Source organism: Lissotriton vulgaris, chromosome 8, assembly GCF_964263255.1.
Source record: "Lissotriton vulgaris chromosome 8, aLisVul1.2, whole genome shotgun sequence".
NCBI lineage: Eukaryota > Metazoa > Chordata > Amphibia > Caudata > Salamandridae > Lissotriton > Lissotriton vulgaris.
This window is the reverse complement of record NC_141696.1, coordinates 1,486,537,299-1,486,556,314: the sequence shown is the minus strand read 5'-3', so window position 1 is coordinate 1,486,556,314 and position 19,016 is coordinate 1,486,537,299. Positions and strand designations below refer to the sequence as shown.

Sequence of the window (19,016 nt, the reverse complement as noted above, 5' to 3'; positions counted from 1 at the left end):
AGTTTTCCCACGGTATGGCCTGGAGATGAGAGCCCATTTGAAATACCATGAGAATAAAGCGTTCTACCAGTGTGCTATTTCTTTTTCATAATTATTTTCCAAGAAGTTATGTTTTATATAAAAAGAATCAAACTATCTGTTTTTGCATGTGTTCGTATTGTTTGTAGGTGAGTCCTACTCAACAGAAGTGTGATAAGGCTGGACTAGATGGATGTATTGTATTGCTTTTTTAATGGATTACAAAGGGTCGTTCCTGGCTAGTACCTGCTATTGATCTGGCTATGGAGCTTTCTGTTTATTGAGGTATGCTCTGAGGGACATTGCCCTATTTTTCATGCTACTATAATATTATCACTGGAAGTTGAAGAGGACTGTACAGCGAGTGCAAGGCTTAGCAGACAGTCTGTTGCTGAACATTGCAGAACTATGCATTTTCTGAAAATGGACTTTGCAGAGTTAAAGCATGTGTTCTAGAAGTGAGTGAAGTGTTTTATAATGAAATTAAGGTTGCCACCTTTCCAAATATCGGCAACTTGTTCCAATAATCTGCAACGGTTGAGACATGAAAGCAAATCATATGTATTTATTTGTACCATAACTTTTCTCTCTGTGTTTTACATTTTTTGATAATGAAGAAATGGGAAGACTTCTGTTGCAGCATTTTTATTGCGCTTACTAATGTGTGGCACTGAAGCACTTACCTACATGGTTAGCAAGCTATGGCTTGTGTAGGGTGGGTAGTTCGAAGTGTTTTCTTTGGTTTTTGATTCTATGTGGGAAGTGTTTCCTTGTCTTGCCTGATGAACTCCAACGTGCAGTTATCATGGTATGGGACGCAGCACGTAGCAGTGTGGTGAATGAGGTGTGAGGCAGATATACAGTTTATTATGTTATGATTTTCAGTCTGCAGACAGCTTTGAACAGCTCTATAGGCCTGTCTATGTGTATTTTGTTCAAACCACAGTATGGGAAACAAAGAAATTAGGCTTAGAGAAAATGAAGCAGGGCGTGGGAGGTGTCTCCAAAAAATGCGCGAATTGCCTGGCCTTTAGTAGCTCACAACGATTTTCACTGATCAGAAGTAGCTCTCACTACAGAAAAGGTTGGAGACCCCTGGTGTAAAGAAATAGCGCATACAATATGCCTCCATGCTTTCTTGGGGATCTGGATCAGTTCAATTGATCTTACAAAGAGGTGCTTCTGTACCTCCTGCACAAGTCTTGGGGGTGCAGACTTTGGCACAGAAGGCCTTTGTGGTGGTCATGGAAAATGTAGGGCATAGCCATTATACACTACCTAGAGATGGCTTTTTACCTAGGTCAAATGGTGGTAGTGTAGAGAAAGCTGCCCCCCTCCCACACACACAAGGAGTGGAGTGTGCCCCCCCTCCCACACACACAAGGAGTGGAGTGTGCCTTCGGAGAAGGTTCTGCAAAGGACAGATGATCTCGGAGATGTCTGAGAATTCCTGGATTCTGGCGAGGTCTGGTATCGGGGTGATATTTCTTTTGAAACAACTAGAATTGGGTTGTTTCCCGATTAGGTGCAGGTCACAGTCGGGGTATTAGAGTATTAGGACTTATGGGTTGGAATTACCAGAAGATCTTTGCCAGCTGGAAGAAACGGAGAAGAATCGCTTTACACGATCCAGGTCAAGTACTTCAGAAAGATCTTGTCCATTAAAGAGAAAAACATGTTCTTTCTATTGGCAGTCCAAGAACTTGAGTTAAACTGTTGATTCATGGTCCGCATGGAATTTATGGTCTTTGTGGCAATAATAGTTATGTCATGCAACCACTGTTCAGTAGCTTCTTTACCTAGACTGAGCATTTATACCCTTTTTAGGTCAAGCCTACGGGAAGCGTGCATACGCTGAGAGGCATGCTGTATTAGGGTATGCACTGGAAGGCCCTCCCATTCTCCACCTATATTTGTCATTAGATTGTGTCATTGACTTTCATAAATGCTTGCTTCTGATTCATAAGTAGACTTGCTAGTCCCTCCTTGCCTGCATTTGTTACCGCCCACAATGACGGGCCCTTTTACTTCGGTTGTTAGGCAGGATGCCTCATTTAGTCTGAGTACTATTTCTTTTTTCAATGAATGTGGGACAATGGCGGCGCTTGAATTTGCAGCGCAACCACACAGCACTTGTGGTACAATGGCAGGTGCTACTTATATACGGAGAGCGCAATGTGCGCTTTCACTTAAATAGTGGCTGCCCCCAACACACACACACACACACACACACACACATACACACCCACCCACACCCCACTCTCGGGACAATTGCGGATGCTACTTATATACGGAGGGCACAATGTGCGCTTTCACTTTAATTAGGCACAGGTCGCCGAAGCAGCCTGGTGATGGTTGGGCAGAAAGTGAAAGTTTTACATGTGGGAAGGTACATAAAGTCTTTTGCAGCTTCTACCTCAACAGGTTTTATACCGTCAACAGTCTAAACATGGCGGCTTCGGGAGCGTGACACTCCAGGTATTCTAGTAGTAGTTGTTGAAAAAAAAAACTTTTCTGGTTCCAGGTTGATCAAGAAGTGGTATTAGAAGATCCGGGGTTTGCTTGCCTTCTGCAATGCAGTAAGTGTGTTAAAAACTCATTGAAGAGCAGCAGACAAGGGTTACTTAGGGCACTGAGACGCTCCTCTCCGTACAGTAATGGCCAGTACAATTCGTACCAGAGAAAGGGAGCGGCGTACCCTTATCACGGTCGCAGAGTTAATCTGAACGGACTATCTTTGTCTTTAGGACCCTGTTTAAGTCTATGTTCTTCCATCTTGCTTTTTGCACAGAACACTAAATTGTAGCAATTACGCTGTGAGTTTTCATTAGATCGAGACTAGCTCAACCAACTCAAATAACTGCTTCATTACTTCCAGTGAATTATTGTAGGTATAACCAGGGTTTTAAGTCGGATGAAAAAACTGGGGGCCTCTAAAAGGGGCATGGTAAACCTGCTGAAGGAGAATGGTCAACACAATTAGAGGCTTGGCTTAAATAAATCCATGTGTTTGCAAACTGATCTTACATCCTGAGTGGCATGCCTTTGTCCGGTTTCAAGTTTGCCATCACTCGTGCAAGTTGCAAGGATTGCAAGCATTTGTAACGCAATAGATCGCGCAATTGCGAGATTTTGAGCTATTGTATTTGTAAATGACAATGCCTTTTATTTATGCGTTTAAAATACCTGCAATAATATAAGACATTGTTATTTACAATATCAATAGATCAAAGTGTCTAAAAGGCGAGGCCATTTGCATTGCAAATGCTTGTTGTGCATAGTTCAAGGGCAGGATGTCTTGGTGAAAATCATATCAGTGACGAAGCTTATAGCTGGCCATGATAGAGCTGAGGTGTGCTTGCATCAGTAATATATCACCCAACTGGTACATTCCCACGCATGATGACATAATTGGATATACACTAGATGTGAATCCTTAAAATTGTATGCCACAACTGCATACCATTATGAAGGAGTAGGCTTAATGTAAGTGATGAGACACGAGTATAACGAGGCATAGTTTCCCTTGCGAGTTTGTGACCGCTCACACACATGCCAGTATGTGTGTATTAAACTGCTCAGTCCATTTCCCACCATAGCAATGGTCAAAGCTTTGCTCCTGAAAATGGCCGAAGTAAATCATCTTCCACAGGCGGGGAAACAAAATACGGCAAAGTTGGTGAGCAAATGCACATCAACACTTGCTTTTCCAGAGTGAAACTTTACACTGCATTCATTTCATACTGACAATGTTAATGTTTAAAACAGTTATAAGAATTTCCCATGATTGAGAACCCGAAACTGGTATAGCTTTTCCAGGTGTATACCTAGAAATGTATGTGGATTGAAAAAACTGTAATAGCTTATTCAAGTATCTCCTAACGTACTTTTACACTTTTTCTGAGAATTGGCCGAAATGGCTTTAACGTCCATTTTATAGGTGCCCAGGTTCTCAAGCCTCAATCATATCATTCCATCACCAAGAGCCTATTGAGTACACCATAGGTTGAGCTTCTCTGGCAAAAAACTCTTGTTGTCCATCTCCTGAATCAACTTCACACCCAATTAGCACAAGAAAACTACCACCACAAGCCCAAAGAGCATCACACTCCCACTTTTCAATCTTCACAAATGTAAGGGACATGCGATAGGCATTGAATTCTTTGACTCTGGCAGCCTAAATCTGCCAAACAATTTGAGCACTAGGCTCTATCAGGCTCACAGGTGAGTACAAAAATATTCAAAGCCATGAACCCACTTTCAAAACAAATGGTTATCCAACATGGTTTAACCCAGGCTTCAAAACATAAAACTGAGGGCCAAATGGAAGGAGAAGAATCCATCAATTAATGGTTAATGTAACCATGATAGACAAAAGTAGGGGGTTCATGTTTTTGATAATTTTAAGCGTAGTACTCTTTTCACGCCATGCTTCCCTCAAAGGGTGCCACAGGCTTCTAGTAAGCAACTACACAAGTGTTATGACTCCTTATTAATGTACTTGGAAAACGCTATAAAGCAAAACACAGCACCTAATAGTCTTTTAAACAATTAGGTCACAAACATGATTTTTAGCCCAATACAGTGACCAAATCCACAGTCACACACATTCACTTCATGGTCACACATTCATCAGATTGTTCATATCAACATTATGAATCACTTGTAGTGGAAGAAACGCCTGAATACTGCACTCAAATAGAAGGTTATCATGGATTTAATAACCAAATTCTCTTCAAGTGATCAGTGCACAAATAACATGCAGAAATGTCAAATGTACGAGTAGTCCATCTCCACAAACACAGAATAAATTGATTGCTATAATGAATCTCATACTCCACAGTCAAAGGATAAAACGGCACATCGCACAGACTGTACACAGAATGCTTCTCAATACTGATTGACATAGTAGGTACATATCTAGAATTGTTTTTTAAAAATATGCTATTTCTGATGCATGTGTGCTAAACAAGTTTGACACTATTTTCTATTAAAGTTGCACACTTATGCATCTAATGCTACGTCATAAGTTAGGTTTCAGGCCCATTTAATGGACAGAACATTTTGAACATGGAGTATTTGCTTAATTTGGAGGTATCCACCAGGAACTTTGTGTAACTACATTGTATGCATCCATACTACAGGGACGAACAACAAATTTGCCGGTGGAATAAGAGTCTAACTGAATCAATATTTTCAACCAGTAGCAAAAGATATGTAAAAAGTGAAGCCTGAAAAGAAATTATAGTTGTTAGCGTCTTGAACTATATGGGCTTATAATCTTTGTTTTGCTCACTAGTTTTCAATAAAAATATTTTACATTTAAATAGAAACAAAGCAAAAAGAATAATGTGGTAATTTGTCTTTTTGTGGTGTGGCATTGCTATCTGTTACTTATAATGGTCCTTAAGTTGAAGATCTGGTACATATTTCATTACTTTAAATTCTGAAGAAATACTGTGACGACAACCCTTTTAATTAAAGCTTGGCTGATGCAGCATCCAAAGAGACTGTTTTTATTTTTTCCTAACAAATTGACCTTGTTTTCAATAATAAAAACTGATATTGGTTCCATAACTCTGTCAGACAACACTGTAAATTGGGCATAACTGTTGCACGCGATTGTTTGCATTGTACTATTGGACGGCAATCTTTGTGGTTCCTGTTTATATTTGTAAAACTTAATAAAACATTTTTTTAAATGTCTCTCCAAACAATCAAATTTGAGTTGTTCACACCCAATGTGTACCCACTTGAACCTTTAAATAATGTGCTAAAAAACAAGAGCATTCACTGTCAATAAATAGGACGTGAATAGAAAACAACTTGTGTGATCCATGGTGTCAGAGGCTTTGTGCATTTAACTATATTTACCTCGATTCCTGCCTCTGATTCCCTAAACAGAATCAACCCCCTGTTACCTTGCAAAACTTAGTGTAGACAGCTGTCTACGAGGGACCATTTGGAAATCCAATTTTTCCCTTCTGGAGAGACACCCTCCATCCAGCAGAACCTTAAGTTAAACTTCTGCTGGGACTCTCCTTAGGTACATGGGCGGGACACCCCAATATACATAACATCTATCCCTTACATACAGTGCTTCACTAAAAATTTTCCGAGTACTGCGATTTAATTTCCCCCTGCCGATATCTAAATGTCAGAACCGAAGACTCTGAGCATCAGAGAGGAAGATATCGAAACATTGCTGAAAAGACCGTCAACACTAAACCCTGGAAATACTGCACTTCAAGTCGGCCAATCTACTGAATTAGAAAAAATTGCCCGCCTTAAGAAAAAACAAATCAGAACATCTCTACATGGGGAGGTTTTACTAGAACACCTAAGAGCAGGAACCACTCCGTTGGGATTACAAGTCAAAAATGTGCCGGTGATCTTCACAGACGATCCCGAATATTTGGAAGGATTCAGTCACATCGGCACTAAATGTTCACGAGATTGGATGTTCCATTCAATTAAAACTGCGGAACGAATAGGACTAATAGAACAGGAACTAATTAAGGAACTGGAAGAAGCCTTTAAGAACAACAAAGCAATTGAGAACGCCCAGGCACTACTAAGTAAACTGGAAAAAGAAAATCAAATCTTCCAGAAAACAACAGAAGATTTCAAAAAACAGAAATTATTGAAAGACATTACAAACTACTCCGAGAAAAAAACTTACCCTTATCTGGATAAGGACTACTACAAACAACAACAGAACACCAGTGCCCTACGTACATACGGGGGCAGAAGTAGAAGACAATTTCTAACGTTCTCAGAAGACTCCTCTGCATCAACCAATTCAAGTGACGCTGACGCCTCCACCAGCAACAGAGACGACCAAGCCCGCCAATTTTACCAACAGGCACCTTTTTCCGACAGAGGCAGAGGCAGATCTCGTGGCCGCCCGAGAGGCAACAGATGGTACAATCGCCCCAACAAACAATATCAAGGGGAGATCACAACGAGGAGACGAGTTTACCGATGGTAAACCCGAATGAAAACGCAGTCTTCAATTTGTCCAACCACACCTTGTCTGACAGTGAAAAAAGTGTGCTTCAGAAAGGCCTCACATTCATTCCAACTGTCCGTCCAGATATCTGCCAAACCAAATTGGAGATGATCCAACTGTTCAGAAAAATGAGACTACAAATTTTCTTTGAAAACCAGCAAGACGTACCCACCAGAAACTATTCCGGACTGAAAAATCCTTCCACCTTTTTTCCGTACTCTAGTCAGATGCCCGTTGAACTACTAACGTTCGAGAAGAACGTGCTACGTGACCTAGACATACTAGAGAAAAAGAAGAAAAGATACATCAAATGGAACTTAACATTGGAAGAGAAAGTAGCACTACAGGGACTCCAAGACAATAAAAGTCTCATTATAAAGCCGACAGATAAAGGCGGGGGGATCGTTATCCTCCAGCGTGAAATGTATGAAGCTGAGGTTTTACGTCAACTCACGGATGAAAAATACTACAAAAAAACGAACGACAACTTGAATGAAAAATTGAAAAATCGTCTAGAAACGCTGGTCAATCTGGGCAGAAAAGAAGGATGGTTATCCAAAAAAGAGGGTGAATATTTAATAAACAAAAATCCCCGTACACCCTTGATGTACATACTACCAAAAGTCCACAAGGACCCAATGAACCCTCCAGGCCGCCCGATCATATCGGGGGTCAACTCAATACTGGAACGACCGGCCAAATACGTCGATACATTTCTAAAACCTCTTGTTGGCCAGACTGCTAGCTTCATAAAAGATACCATGGAAGCGATAAATTTTCTAGATGGCCAACCTTTTGACGAATCAATGGAACTTTTGGTCACTATGGACATCGTGAGTTTATACTCCAACATTCGCAAGAAGAAGGCCTGGAAGCACTAGAATTCTTCCTTGAAAAGAGAGAACGGCCACATAATGTCCCAACCGATTTCCTACTCAAACTAGCGGAGATCTGTTTGAAATGCAATTTTTTCAAATTCAACAACACACAATACCTCCAAACCATGGGGACGGCCATGGGATGTCCCTTTGCGCCGGAAATGGCCATAATGTACATGGCTCTATATGAAGCCACTTGGATCTTCAACAATAATCCATTCGATGGACACATAAAAGTTTGGAGACGTTATATAGATGACGTCTTCATGCTGTGGCGAGGCGAAGAGCTTACATTGAAAGAATTTGCCACCTGGCTCAACGATCGTAATCCCAACATCCAATTCACTCTGTCATACAGTAAAAAACAAATAAATTTCCTGGACCTCATGATCAAACATGAAGAGGGCGCCATGTACACCACACTATATACCAAAGAGACCGACCGCAACACCTTTCTGCACTTCTCGAGTTTTCATCAACGCAATCTCCGAGAAAATCTACCATTCAGCCAATTCTTGAGATTGCGCAGGAATTGTACTAAGAAACCTGACTATTTCCTGCACGCTCAGGAACTGATGTGCAAACTACTTGAGAGAGGTTATCCGAAGAAATTGCTTAAGAGAAGCATGAAGAGAGCTTGGTACATACCGAGAGATACCCTTCTGACTCCAAAAGATAAGAACATGGAGGATACCCCAATTGTATGCGTGACAACATTTTCTGGAGCAACCACAGAAATTAAGAAAATAGTCACAAAAAATTGGAACACAGTACGGAGCCTGACACCACTTGAAAATCCACCCATTTTCGCACTCAAAAAGAACGAGAGTGTAAGAAACAAACTGGTTAGAGCGGACACGACATCACCGAGGCAAGCCAGCTCAATTCAGTCACTCCTGAATCTTCCGCCTGTCAAAGGACATCATAAATGCGGTAACTGCATTTCATGCAATAGTACCATTGAAGGAACTATTTTCTACTATGGGCAAAAACAAATCAAACACGAGATATTCACCAACTGTAACACCAGTAACGTTATCTACTGTGCCATTTGCCCCTGCGGACTTGCATATGTCGGCAAAACAAGTCAACCCATTAAAACAAGGATATCACAGCACCGCTCCAGAATTCGGTGCCAAAAGGAAAATGCACCCATGGTCTCTCACTTCATTGCAAAACAACATGGACCAGATGACCTGAAATGGACTGTGGTTAAACAAGTGAAAGGTCAAAATGTAGCCAACAACCTGTCCAAGCAGGAAGCTAAGACAATTATGTTTCTAGATACAGTAAACTATGGACTTAACGAACTAGCAGAAATTTCCAGTGTTCTATGCTAAACACAACACACAATCATAGCGCGCAGACCGATTGCCTCGACTGTAGCCTCAAGCGTCCTGATCACTTAGCAACAGGACCTCATTCACACGAAGCGATAATCTAGCCCTATCAGAAGCCTCGAGACAATACTGCCGAAGAACGAACCAATGACAGATCCGCTCTCATCTCGGACCAAGACGCGAAAACCCACGCCTGCCGAATACTGTGCAAATCCTTTCGAGCGAGAGCCGAGAAAGAAGCAACGCGTCAGAGGAAGGTAGCGCCGGGTATGCTATGTACCCCTGCACCTCCACACTGCGGAGAACGTGTCCCGCTACAATGACGCTGTGGCGCTGAAGAAGAACCCTTCAGACTTCTGCAGGTACGAGACGCCGCAGTCCACCATTAATCTAGCAAAGCAAACCTCCACCTTGCAATTTCACTAACGAGCGCTCAAGGTTCACGCAAGCTGCCCACAAAACATCACTCGTTCTAATGCAGCTCCACTTAGGCGCCATACTCACCTCTATGAGTAATTAAATAACCCAGTGTATTCACACGGAGGACTGAACCCTTTCTCCCTGCTTCCCTCCACAGCACAAAACAAATAAAAAAGACTGCAGTTAATCACCTTCACCACACAGATGTGTGAGGAACTATCTTCTCGTCTTCTGCAAGCCAACTTTACTCATTGAATGCAGTACTGACTTTTTTCACCCTTGGGTACGTGATTCTTTTAAAATTGAGATAAACCACTACCTGTATACCCTTCTCAAAAGCACTGTATTTGGTCCTATACATTTTACATCCTACCACTAAAACATGCTCCCATAATTTTTCTTGTAGGTGCAACATGATGCTCCTCATCACCTACTAAGAGCCCTGATGAAGACCTTTACAAAGTTCCCCTCCTGTTAAGATTTTCTTTAAGGTCGAAACGCGTAGGCTCATCTTTGGTGCCAGGAGGAATATATGCCATATGATCCAACTAAATCATTGGGACATACAGTGAGAGACGCATCTCACCACTAGGCACTAAAGAACTTTTGCAACATATGATTTTCCCTGGCATACCACAGGACAATTAACTTTCCCGTTTGAGGGACAAATCAACAACATCCCCTCGGGATAGCAACACAATCTCCCTGAGATTTACAGTAGGACCTAAACACATCATTTGTAAATAAGATACTGTTGATATATGAATTCACTTTTCTTTTTTTATTTGTGGACTGTTTATATTTGAATTTATTAATTGTTTCCACTTATTTTGTCACTGTGTTTGTTTCACGTTGATCAAATCTAATAGCCAGTAAGCTATTTTCTTGTCATTATCGAATGTATTTTCTGATGTAAGGAGACAATCAAATTTGAGTTGTTCACACCCAATGTGTACCCACTTGAACCTTTAAATAATGTGCTAAAAAACAAGAGCATTCACTGTCAATAAATAGGACGTGAATAGAAAACAACTTGTGTGATCCATGGTGTCAGAGGCTTTGTGCATTTAACTATATCTCCAAACAATTTTGGCACAAAAAAGCGTAACTGTTGCTTTCCCAACTAACAACAATAAACTGCTAAAATAGAAGACAGGCAAAACAAACAAATATGAAACGAAAATGCACTTACCACCACACAGGCTCACAGGCATGACAGCTCTGCTAAAACATGAAATAGAAATTCAATGTAATTATTATTTTCAAAACAATATTGTCCTAATACACTTAATATTACCTCCGAGTTTAATACAACAAGGTAGGTCAACATTTATCTACCAACCTAAAGGAAATAATGAAAAACTGATTGCACGTTTATCATGGCGGCTAGGCCAAGATGAATAGGTTTATAATTAAACATTATTTGTTAAATTATTAATTAAATATTTAGCTCTACTTAAACCTTTAGTTCTACTGACATCTCAAACTTTAAACAGCTCCAATTAACAATTCAGAAGGTTAACTAACTTTATGTAGTACAGTTTATTTAAAGGTCAATTAAAATTGTTTAACTTTAAAAAAAATAGCTAAAGCAGGCTCAAAACATCCAAAAGTAAAAAAAGATAGAAATAAAAAAAAACGTTTTCAACAGAATCTAAAAATAAATAATCAGTTGCAGATGCGTAGCCCAAACCAGGGATTACATACCAAGCAAAACACATTAAGGAGACATTCTAGGAGGTTCTTCAGAAGTGGAAAAACCTACCTAGCCGCCCAGTAAAAAATCAGGGACTTTCCAATTATGCAAGATATTAAATACAACCTCCCTGCACGTTCGAACTTTGGCTGCAAGGGGTACTTTTATTTAAAAAAACAGCTCTTGGAAAGAGCAAATATGAAAAAAAGGAGTAGTTTCTGAATCAACAAACCTGGCAAGCTTGTTTGTGATATTTTGTAAAATGGAAAACGGGAACTTTAAAACTTCATACACAGAAATGTTCCTCCCGTCTGTTGAGCTATTACTGTGCTGAAAATCCAGCACAACCCCAGAGTATTAGTGCTCTGACAAAAACTCCTCCGCTTCCCGGTTTTGTACGCCTGGCGGGTGTATGTGTTTTAATGTTATCTACCTTTGTATGAATCATCTACATATCTCTTGTGCCAGCTTAGATAGGTTCCTACCCCCTCCTCATGCCATTAAAGCCAGGTGAATAGTGTTGAGTTCTAACATATTTATGTTTTTGGCAGTCTTCTGAGGATTCCACGGTCTTCTCATGGTTAGTTTCCCTTATGTGTGCACCCCAGCCACGTGGGGTGCATCTGTTGAATACTATGGCATTTTGTACATTCATATAGTGGTTCTGCCTTTGTAACCTATTCTATGTTAATCACTAGATACTCTAGTCCCACACTGTGTGTGATCATTGAATTCGCAGCAGTTTTTGGCATGGGCTCCTGTGGAGCCTGGCAAAGTAATATGTGAGATACATAATGCTATCATCCCTGAATGAATGAATGAGGGGATTACTAAAGCACACATTTACTGCGAGTGTTTATTGGCACTATGACAGATAGGCAATGGAATGAATCCCAAACCCTACAGCGTAAACAGATGAATGATTTCTTCTCAAGGGTGCATCTGAAAGGTAGAGGGAGCTTGTTCCAGTACTTGGCAGCAAGAACCGAGCAGGCAGATCCACCCCATTTCTTCCATTTGGTGAAGGGGATAGTTAGCAACCGGGCAGACTGTGAACGTAGAGTTCTTTTGGGACAGTATTCTACCATCCTCTTGGACAGGTAATTGGGTCCCGTTTTTCAGTTTTCAAAGGCGGTCCCTTCTGGAAGAAACTAACTTGTGGTCAGTGTCAAGACTCTCCTCTACATGAGGAAGGCCCTCCCCCATTTGAGTTCGGGGTTACCAACAGAAAGACTGTTTATCTGGCAATGGGGATGATTTCTCCACGTTTAGGGAAAAACCCAGTTTCTCTAATGTTTGTATTACTGTCTGTATATTATGTTTACTTTTCCCCACTGAGCGAGCCTTTACTACCCAGCTGTCTAGATAGGAGTGCACCTGTAGTCCCTCCCTTTGTAAGCGAGCTGCCACCATAAGGTATTTTATGAAAGGCTCAGTGTGTATTTTATTCAAAAGGGGACTGAAAATATGAATTGACTCCAAACCAGAGGTATTTTTTGTGCTTGCTGTTTATTTAGATATGGAAGTGTCAGCATCTTTGAGGTCTATTGTTGTCATGTAGACCTCTTCTTGGGACGGCTGCTTGTATTGCTGTAATCTTGTACTGTACTGCAACATTTAGCTTGAATGTTTGCGTTCTGATGAACCTGTTCAGTAATCTGAAGTTTATGATGGGCCTCAGTGTCAGATCCTGTTTTGGGAATTGGAAGTTCACAGAGTATACTACTTGGTGGCACCCTTTTACTGGAATTTCTTCTATGGCTAGTTTCTACAAGTCTTTTTCTCTCCTGTTGTAGGAGTTTAAATCCTTTCCCTTTCGAGCATGTGTTGTAGTCCTATACAAAGTCTTGCTGTATTACATTTAAGACCCACTTGTTGGAGGCGATTTTTCCCGACTTGTCGAGAAACACTGCTTTTACGCCCTACTGGGGTTCGTTGTTCAAGGGCTCTCTCTCTCTTTGTGACTGCTGTCAACTTTCTAGTTGTCTCGTCACCGAAAGGGCTGCCTATGGTGCTGCCATAATTTGGCTGCTCACTGGGTGGGGGGGGGGGGGGGGGGGGGGGGGAGCTTGTGTTTCCAGTGGAGTGGTCTGGAACACCCTTTTGCCCATAGATCTCCAGACATGCCCTTCTTGAAACTTCATCTTAATTTTAGGGGTCCCATCACTTTGGCTTTCTCTTTTTTATTTGTTTTAAGGACTCATCCAGAACTGAGCCAAACAGGATCTCCCCAGTAAATGGTATGTTGATGATGGAAGCCTGAACTACTTATTGGGGCTATTTCACAGGCATGTGACTTGCGTGTGGATCCTTTACACATCTGTCTACTTGCTGTGTCTGGTTCTGCCACACCGTGGGCACATTTTAGGCATGTGTTGGCAACTGTTTTTATTTTCTAGATTAGGTGTTTGCGGGATGGTGTTGCATCAACGTCACCAATTCTTCCCACTGCTGACGACCACACCTAATCAGTAGGGCACTGAAATTTGCAAACCTACACCATGTGGCAGCTGAACTTTCCATCTTCCAGCAAATAATATCTACTTCCTAGCTTTCATTATCGGGTGGTGGTCTAGTGGAGTGAGCATTGCCCATTTTCTTAGACATTGATACGATTATTGAATCGGTTGTTGCTTTGTTTCCGAAGTACAGAGGGTCCTGTTTTGAGAGTTTATACTTTTTTTCCACCATAGAAATACAGGATTTGAGGATGCAGGTTCGTTACAGGCTCCTTTCCCCTGATTTACGATGCTGGGCAGCATGGGCAAGAATTGAGACTTCTTTTGTGCAGTTAGTAGTGTCTCTAATAGGAAGCCGGTTTCAGTCTCCTCTTCTAGTCGTACCCCATAAAGATCAGTTGCCTGCTTGACAACAACAGAGAGTGATAAGTCACTGGGTGGTGAAGGCTTACATGCATACAAGTCTAAAATCTCCTCTGGTCAGTGTTCAAATCTTGCCATTTGTCCGCTTTGTGCAGCGTCTGATATGGGACGTTCATATTGTTAGTCTTCCTCATAACTCTTTCTGGTCTTCGTTCTGTGGCTCAAGTGTTACATGTGGCTCTAGTTCTAGCTGCCCCACTGGCACAACTGTTTCCCCAGTTGGCCTTTTTGGGACTTGAAAACCCTTGAGCGATTCATTAAAGCTTTTCTTTTTCTGCAGCTAAGGCACCGTTTTCGGTTTGAATCTGCATTTCTTTCTTTCAAAATCAAGCACCTTCTCTACAGAATCGGGTCCATCCTCTGTTTTGCAGTCAAATTGTTTTTTCTGCTTAATTTCCTTTCCCAGACACAGGTTCTCCTTTTGAGTTTAATCAGCATGTAAAGGTATGCCCTCATCTATGTCTTTGGTCTTTGATGATGTTGCCCGGTTCTCGTATTCACTTCGATAGCCTTGTACTTCTGAAAGATAGCTTCAGGGTCTTGGAGTACAAAACTTCCATGCAGTCTTGTTGATGTGTATTTTTCCTCACCTCTCAATCTGCATTTTTCTGTGCCTCTTCTACAGACTCATATCCCTTCATAATTCTCGGAGATTTTAACTATCACCTGAAATTAATAAACAACTCAGACACAGGTAGATTACTAGGCAACCTGGCAACGTCTGGCCTTAGCCAGCTAGTTAAGGAAGATACCCATAAGGCAGGCTATACTTTAGTTTAGACGGTATCTTTTCTATTAACGCAGATATTAATTTGACCAGAGTGACAGCCCTCCCATGGTCAGACTACAAAGAGGTCTATTTTAACATCAGGGTCATTTTGCCGACCTACCAAACTCAAATTTAAGCAGTGAAGGTAATAACTAGACGCTGGAACAAAGTCCAAGCCAACGATCTTTCGCTGGCTAAGGACAATAATGAGGCAGCATCTGCATTTAATGAATGGCCCTCGACAGCGGATGACTGTGTGGCACCTGAAAAATTGGTGGCAGTCAAGAGACTAAAGCCTTCGTCATCTTGGTACAGCCCTGAGCTGAAAGGTTTAAAACTAAATTGCAGGAGAGCGGAGCATCTTTGGAGACATAATTATAGTTAAGATAAGAAAACAAACTATTATCTTGCCCTCCAACAGTATAAGGACGCAATTATTGCCGCAAAAAGGCTTTTCTACAAAACCAAGACTGAGTAAGTCGGCAATTCCACAAAGGAACTTTTTAAAGCGGTCACACTGCTGTCTAAATCCCAGCAGGTAAATGCGTTCCAACCAGACTAAGGTATGTGCAATCAAGGCCATATATTTTCAGAGCAGGGTCCAAGTTATATATGATGACCTCTTGAATACCCGAATGGGCCTAGACAAGCCAGATCAACCACTGTATGAGGCTGGAATAATACACTCTAGATTAGTAAGCTTCCCAGCAATAAAAAAAGAGGAGGTATGTAAACTTCTCGTCTCTATAAAATTGGGCTCACCCAAAGACCATTGTCCCCCTATGATTATGTATCTGGCCACAAGGAGAATTGGAGATGAACTCACTCCTTTAATAAATCAAGTGTTGGATTCATGCAGCTACCCACTTTGTTGGAAAAAAGCAATGATTAGGCCAATCCTAAAAAAAACACCAGAGAGCCCTCGGAGCCCAAGAACTATTGCCCAATAGCTGGACTGCCCATAGCAGATAAAATCTTGGAGAAGTCGGTGAATAAGGTACTGACTGAGTACCTGGATACCAACAACCTGCTGGACTCTACTCAGCATGGCTTTCGATACACCACTCTACAGAATCTGCTCTGATTGTAGCAACTGAGGAGATCCGCAGATAAGTAGATAGAGGGGGCAAAGCAGTCCTTGTACTATTAGATCTGTCAGCACCTTTTGACACCGTAAATCACACTGTGTTAGTGCAATGGCTGCAGGAAGCAGGGATCGAGGGCTCAGCTTTGACCCTCCTCTCATCGTTTTTGGAGGGGAGGGAGCAGAGATTGTCCTGGGAGGGCATGCAGTCCGACAGCTTCCATCTTCCCTGTGGGGTTCCACAGGGATCAGCCTCATCACCAACGACGTTTAACATCAATGTCACTCTCCTGGCCAGACTTATCAGGAAGCATGGTTTCACCCTGGTATCATATGCAGATGATTCGCAGCTTATAATATCGATAGCTAAACAGCCTGAAGACACAGCTGTCAGGTTTCATGCGTGCCTTACTGAGATCATGACCTGGATGAACCATAGCTTCTTGAAAATCAATACAAATAAGACAGAGGTTATTGAGTTTGGTCAGGGGCGATCCCAGTGGAACGATTCCTGGTGGCCAGTGAGAGCCGTAGAATGCCCCAGCCCTGTGCCCAATATCAGAAACCTCGGATTCATCTTTGATAGCCAGCTAAACTTCTCCGCTCAGGTAAATAGAATTAACTCTTTCGGCTTCTTTTTAATAAAAACTTTGAGAAAGATTTTCCCCTTCATTGCGCATGAATTTCAACAGACAGCGGCGGTGGCTCTTCTACTATCCAAACTTGATTATTGCAATGCCTTGCTGTTGGGGATTAACAAAACGCAGATGAGTAGTCTGCAGTCATTGCAGAATACTGCTGCGAGGCTCCTTCTAAACATACCTAGAGGTCAATCAACCTACGCTGGAATTAGAGCACTCCACTGGCTCCCCGTACAGCAACGTGTGGTATTCAAGGCTTTATGCCTGGTTCATAAAGCATTCTACAGGGGAGGAGCCTATGACATCCAAAACAAGTTCATGCCCTATACCCCCGTTCGCGCCTTAAAATCCAGTAAATTGGGCCTTCACCAGATTGACAGGACTCGGTGAGTGAGATGGGGTGGAAGAACTTTCTCAAACTGTGCAGCAAAGTTGTGGAATAAAATGCCAACAGCCATGAGATTTCAGTCAAATCGACAATCTTTTAGGAAAGATCTGAAAACCTGGCTGTTTGCTTCAATCTAGCTCCTGAAATGTAGGCTGTACCACTTCCATATACACCAGCGCTAAGACGCCATGGCATTCGAGCGCTTTACAAGCACATATCTTATCCTATCCTCTCCCCCTGTGTTTTAATAGGCATTCTCTCCTCGACATCTGACCCCTGATCCCCTTGGGCTTCTACTATATCTTTGACAATTTCCTCTTCTCTTGAGAGGAAAGGGATTGCATGAACTATGCCATGGAGTAATGAGCCACATCCCTGTTTTTCCGCTACCATAATGGTTCTCCTGAATAATTCAGCACACGTCTTACAACCCTCTATTTGATGGTACTTTTGGAGACAAACTGCATAGTTTCTCTATCAGTGCTAATTTATTAAGGCAGAAATATAAACTGGGTGTTTTCTATCCTTTTGGAGACTACAAGGAGTTTTAGCAAAGCTAATTCCCTACAAAGGATTCCCCTCTCAACCCCTGGCAGTACATTCTTGGACAACGTGATCAAAGCCCAATAGAAAAAAACGTTATTCTCTGGGCTTTTCTACAGCAACTTTTCTCTGTCTTCTGCATTTCAACATTTCACTTCATCAGTGATGATCTCGATGTCTTATCCATCTTTCAGCAAACTCCTCTGATTCATCAGCATCATTGTCCCGGGGCTGCAGGGTCTTGCTTCTAAACCCAAAGGCAGAAAAATAATCCAAACATCACTTTCTTGCTTTGCGGATGTATTTTTGTCATCATTTGGGAGGGGGCATAATCACCTATTGTTTGATGTAAAAACAAAATGGACAAAAGAAAGACTTTCTTGACCCAACCACCATATGGCAAAATAATGCACAACATGTACTGCAGAACACTGCCCAACAGCATTTGAATCCAGAAAAGATTCACAGCACAAAACTACCTTTTCCCCCCAGATAAGTGTTTTGATAGGACTTGTCTCAAAGAGCTGTACTTTGAAACAAACTTGAATAAAGCAAGTCATGCTGGCCAGGGAATTTTGATATTCAAAACTAACTAGCATCTGGATGGTGTACAGCGATAAGCAACAAAGGGCTCTATAGACAGAAATAGATCGCAATCGAGCCCCAAGTTATAGGCTACGACAAGGAAAAACTTTATATCTACTGCGAACAATGACATAGCTGTGACATATGAAAGACTGGTCTGCAGCCTCTTGAAGACAAGCATTGTTGAAGACATTCCTACCACAAGGGTGCTAACACGCACACAAACAGATTTGCCTACTCCTGCTTCAAACCACGATTTATTAATATACTTTTAGAGACGGCAGAATGATGGTCCAATTTTATACAAAGCTCTATGGCATGGACGAGAATTATGAGGAGGAGGGACCTCCGGTACTTGTCTAAAAGAGAAAGGTCAAGGCCCAGAAGGGATTTTATTTGAGATTTAATATTTACCATTATCTGCATTTAATTTTCATATATAAAAATTACAACTGAGTGGTTTTCAGTTTGGAATTAGGATTATGAAGTTGAACCCTCACCTCAATGTTTGGCATCATTCATTGAGACATAAGCCTAAAGATCCAAATACTTGCAACATTTTACTTAACATCTTTCTTGGGCTTCCATCTGCGGCAACCAGAAGTCTTCTTGAAATGCACAGGCACCTTTGCTCACTAGTCTCAGTAATCTAGAGCAACCATGCCAAATCATTAGTCAGAGGTGCAATCAAATGTAGTGGAGAAGACACATTCCAATGGAGGACTCACACTGCTTTAAGTTTCGCCCACCCATCTTCAGT

General features: G+C 41.6%; 1 protein-coding gene across 17 annotated transcripts in view; it reads right to left on the bottom strand.

Moving 5' to 3' along the window:
* POU2F1 (POU class 2 homeobox 1) overlaps positions 1–19,016 on the bottom strand; it is a 693,535-nt gene that overhangs the window by 516,740 nt on the left and 157,779 nt on the right. For 14 of the 17 annotated variants that reach the window (XM_086935552.1, XM_086935555.1, XM_086935559.1 and 11 more), the window contains one exon: positions 10,861–10,892. In XM_086935552.1, coding sequence (XP_086791678.1) covers positions 10,861–10,882 — 22 coding nt within the window. In that variant the 5' untranslated portion in view covers positions 10,883–10,892. The remainder of the gene's footprint in view (positions 1–10,860; positions 10,893–19,016) is intronic. The other 3 variants (XM_086935563.1, XM_086935569.1, XM_086935568.1) reach the window with 1 other exon arrangement.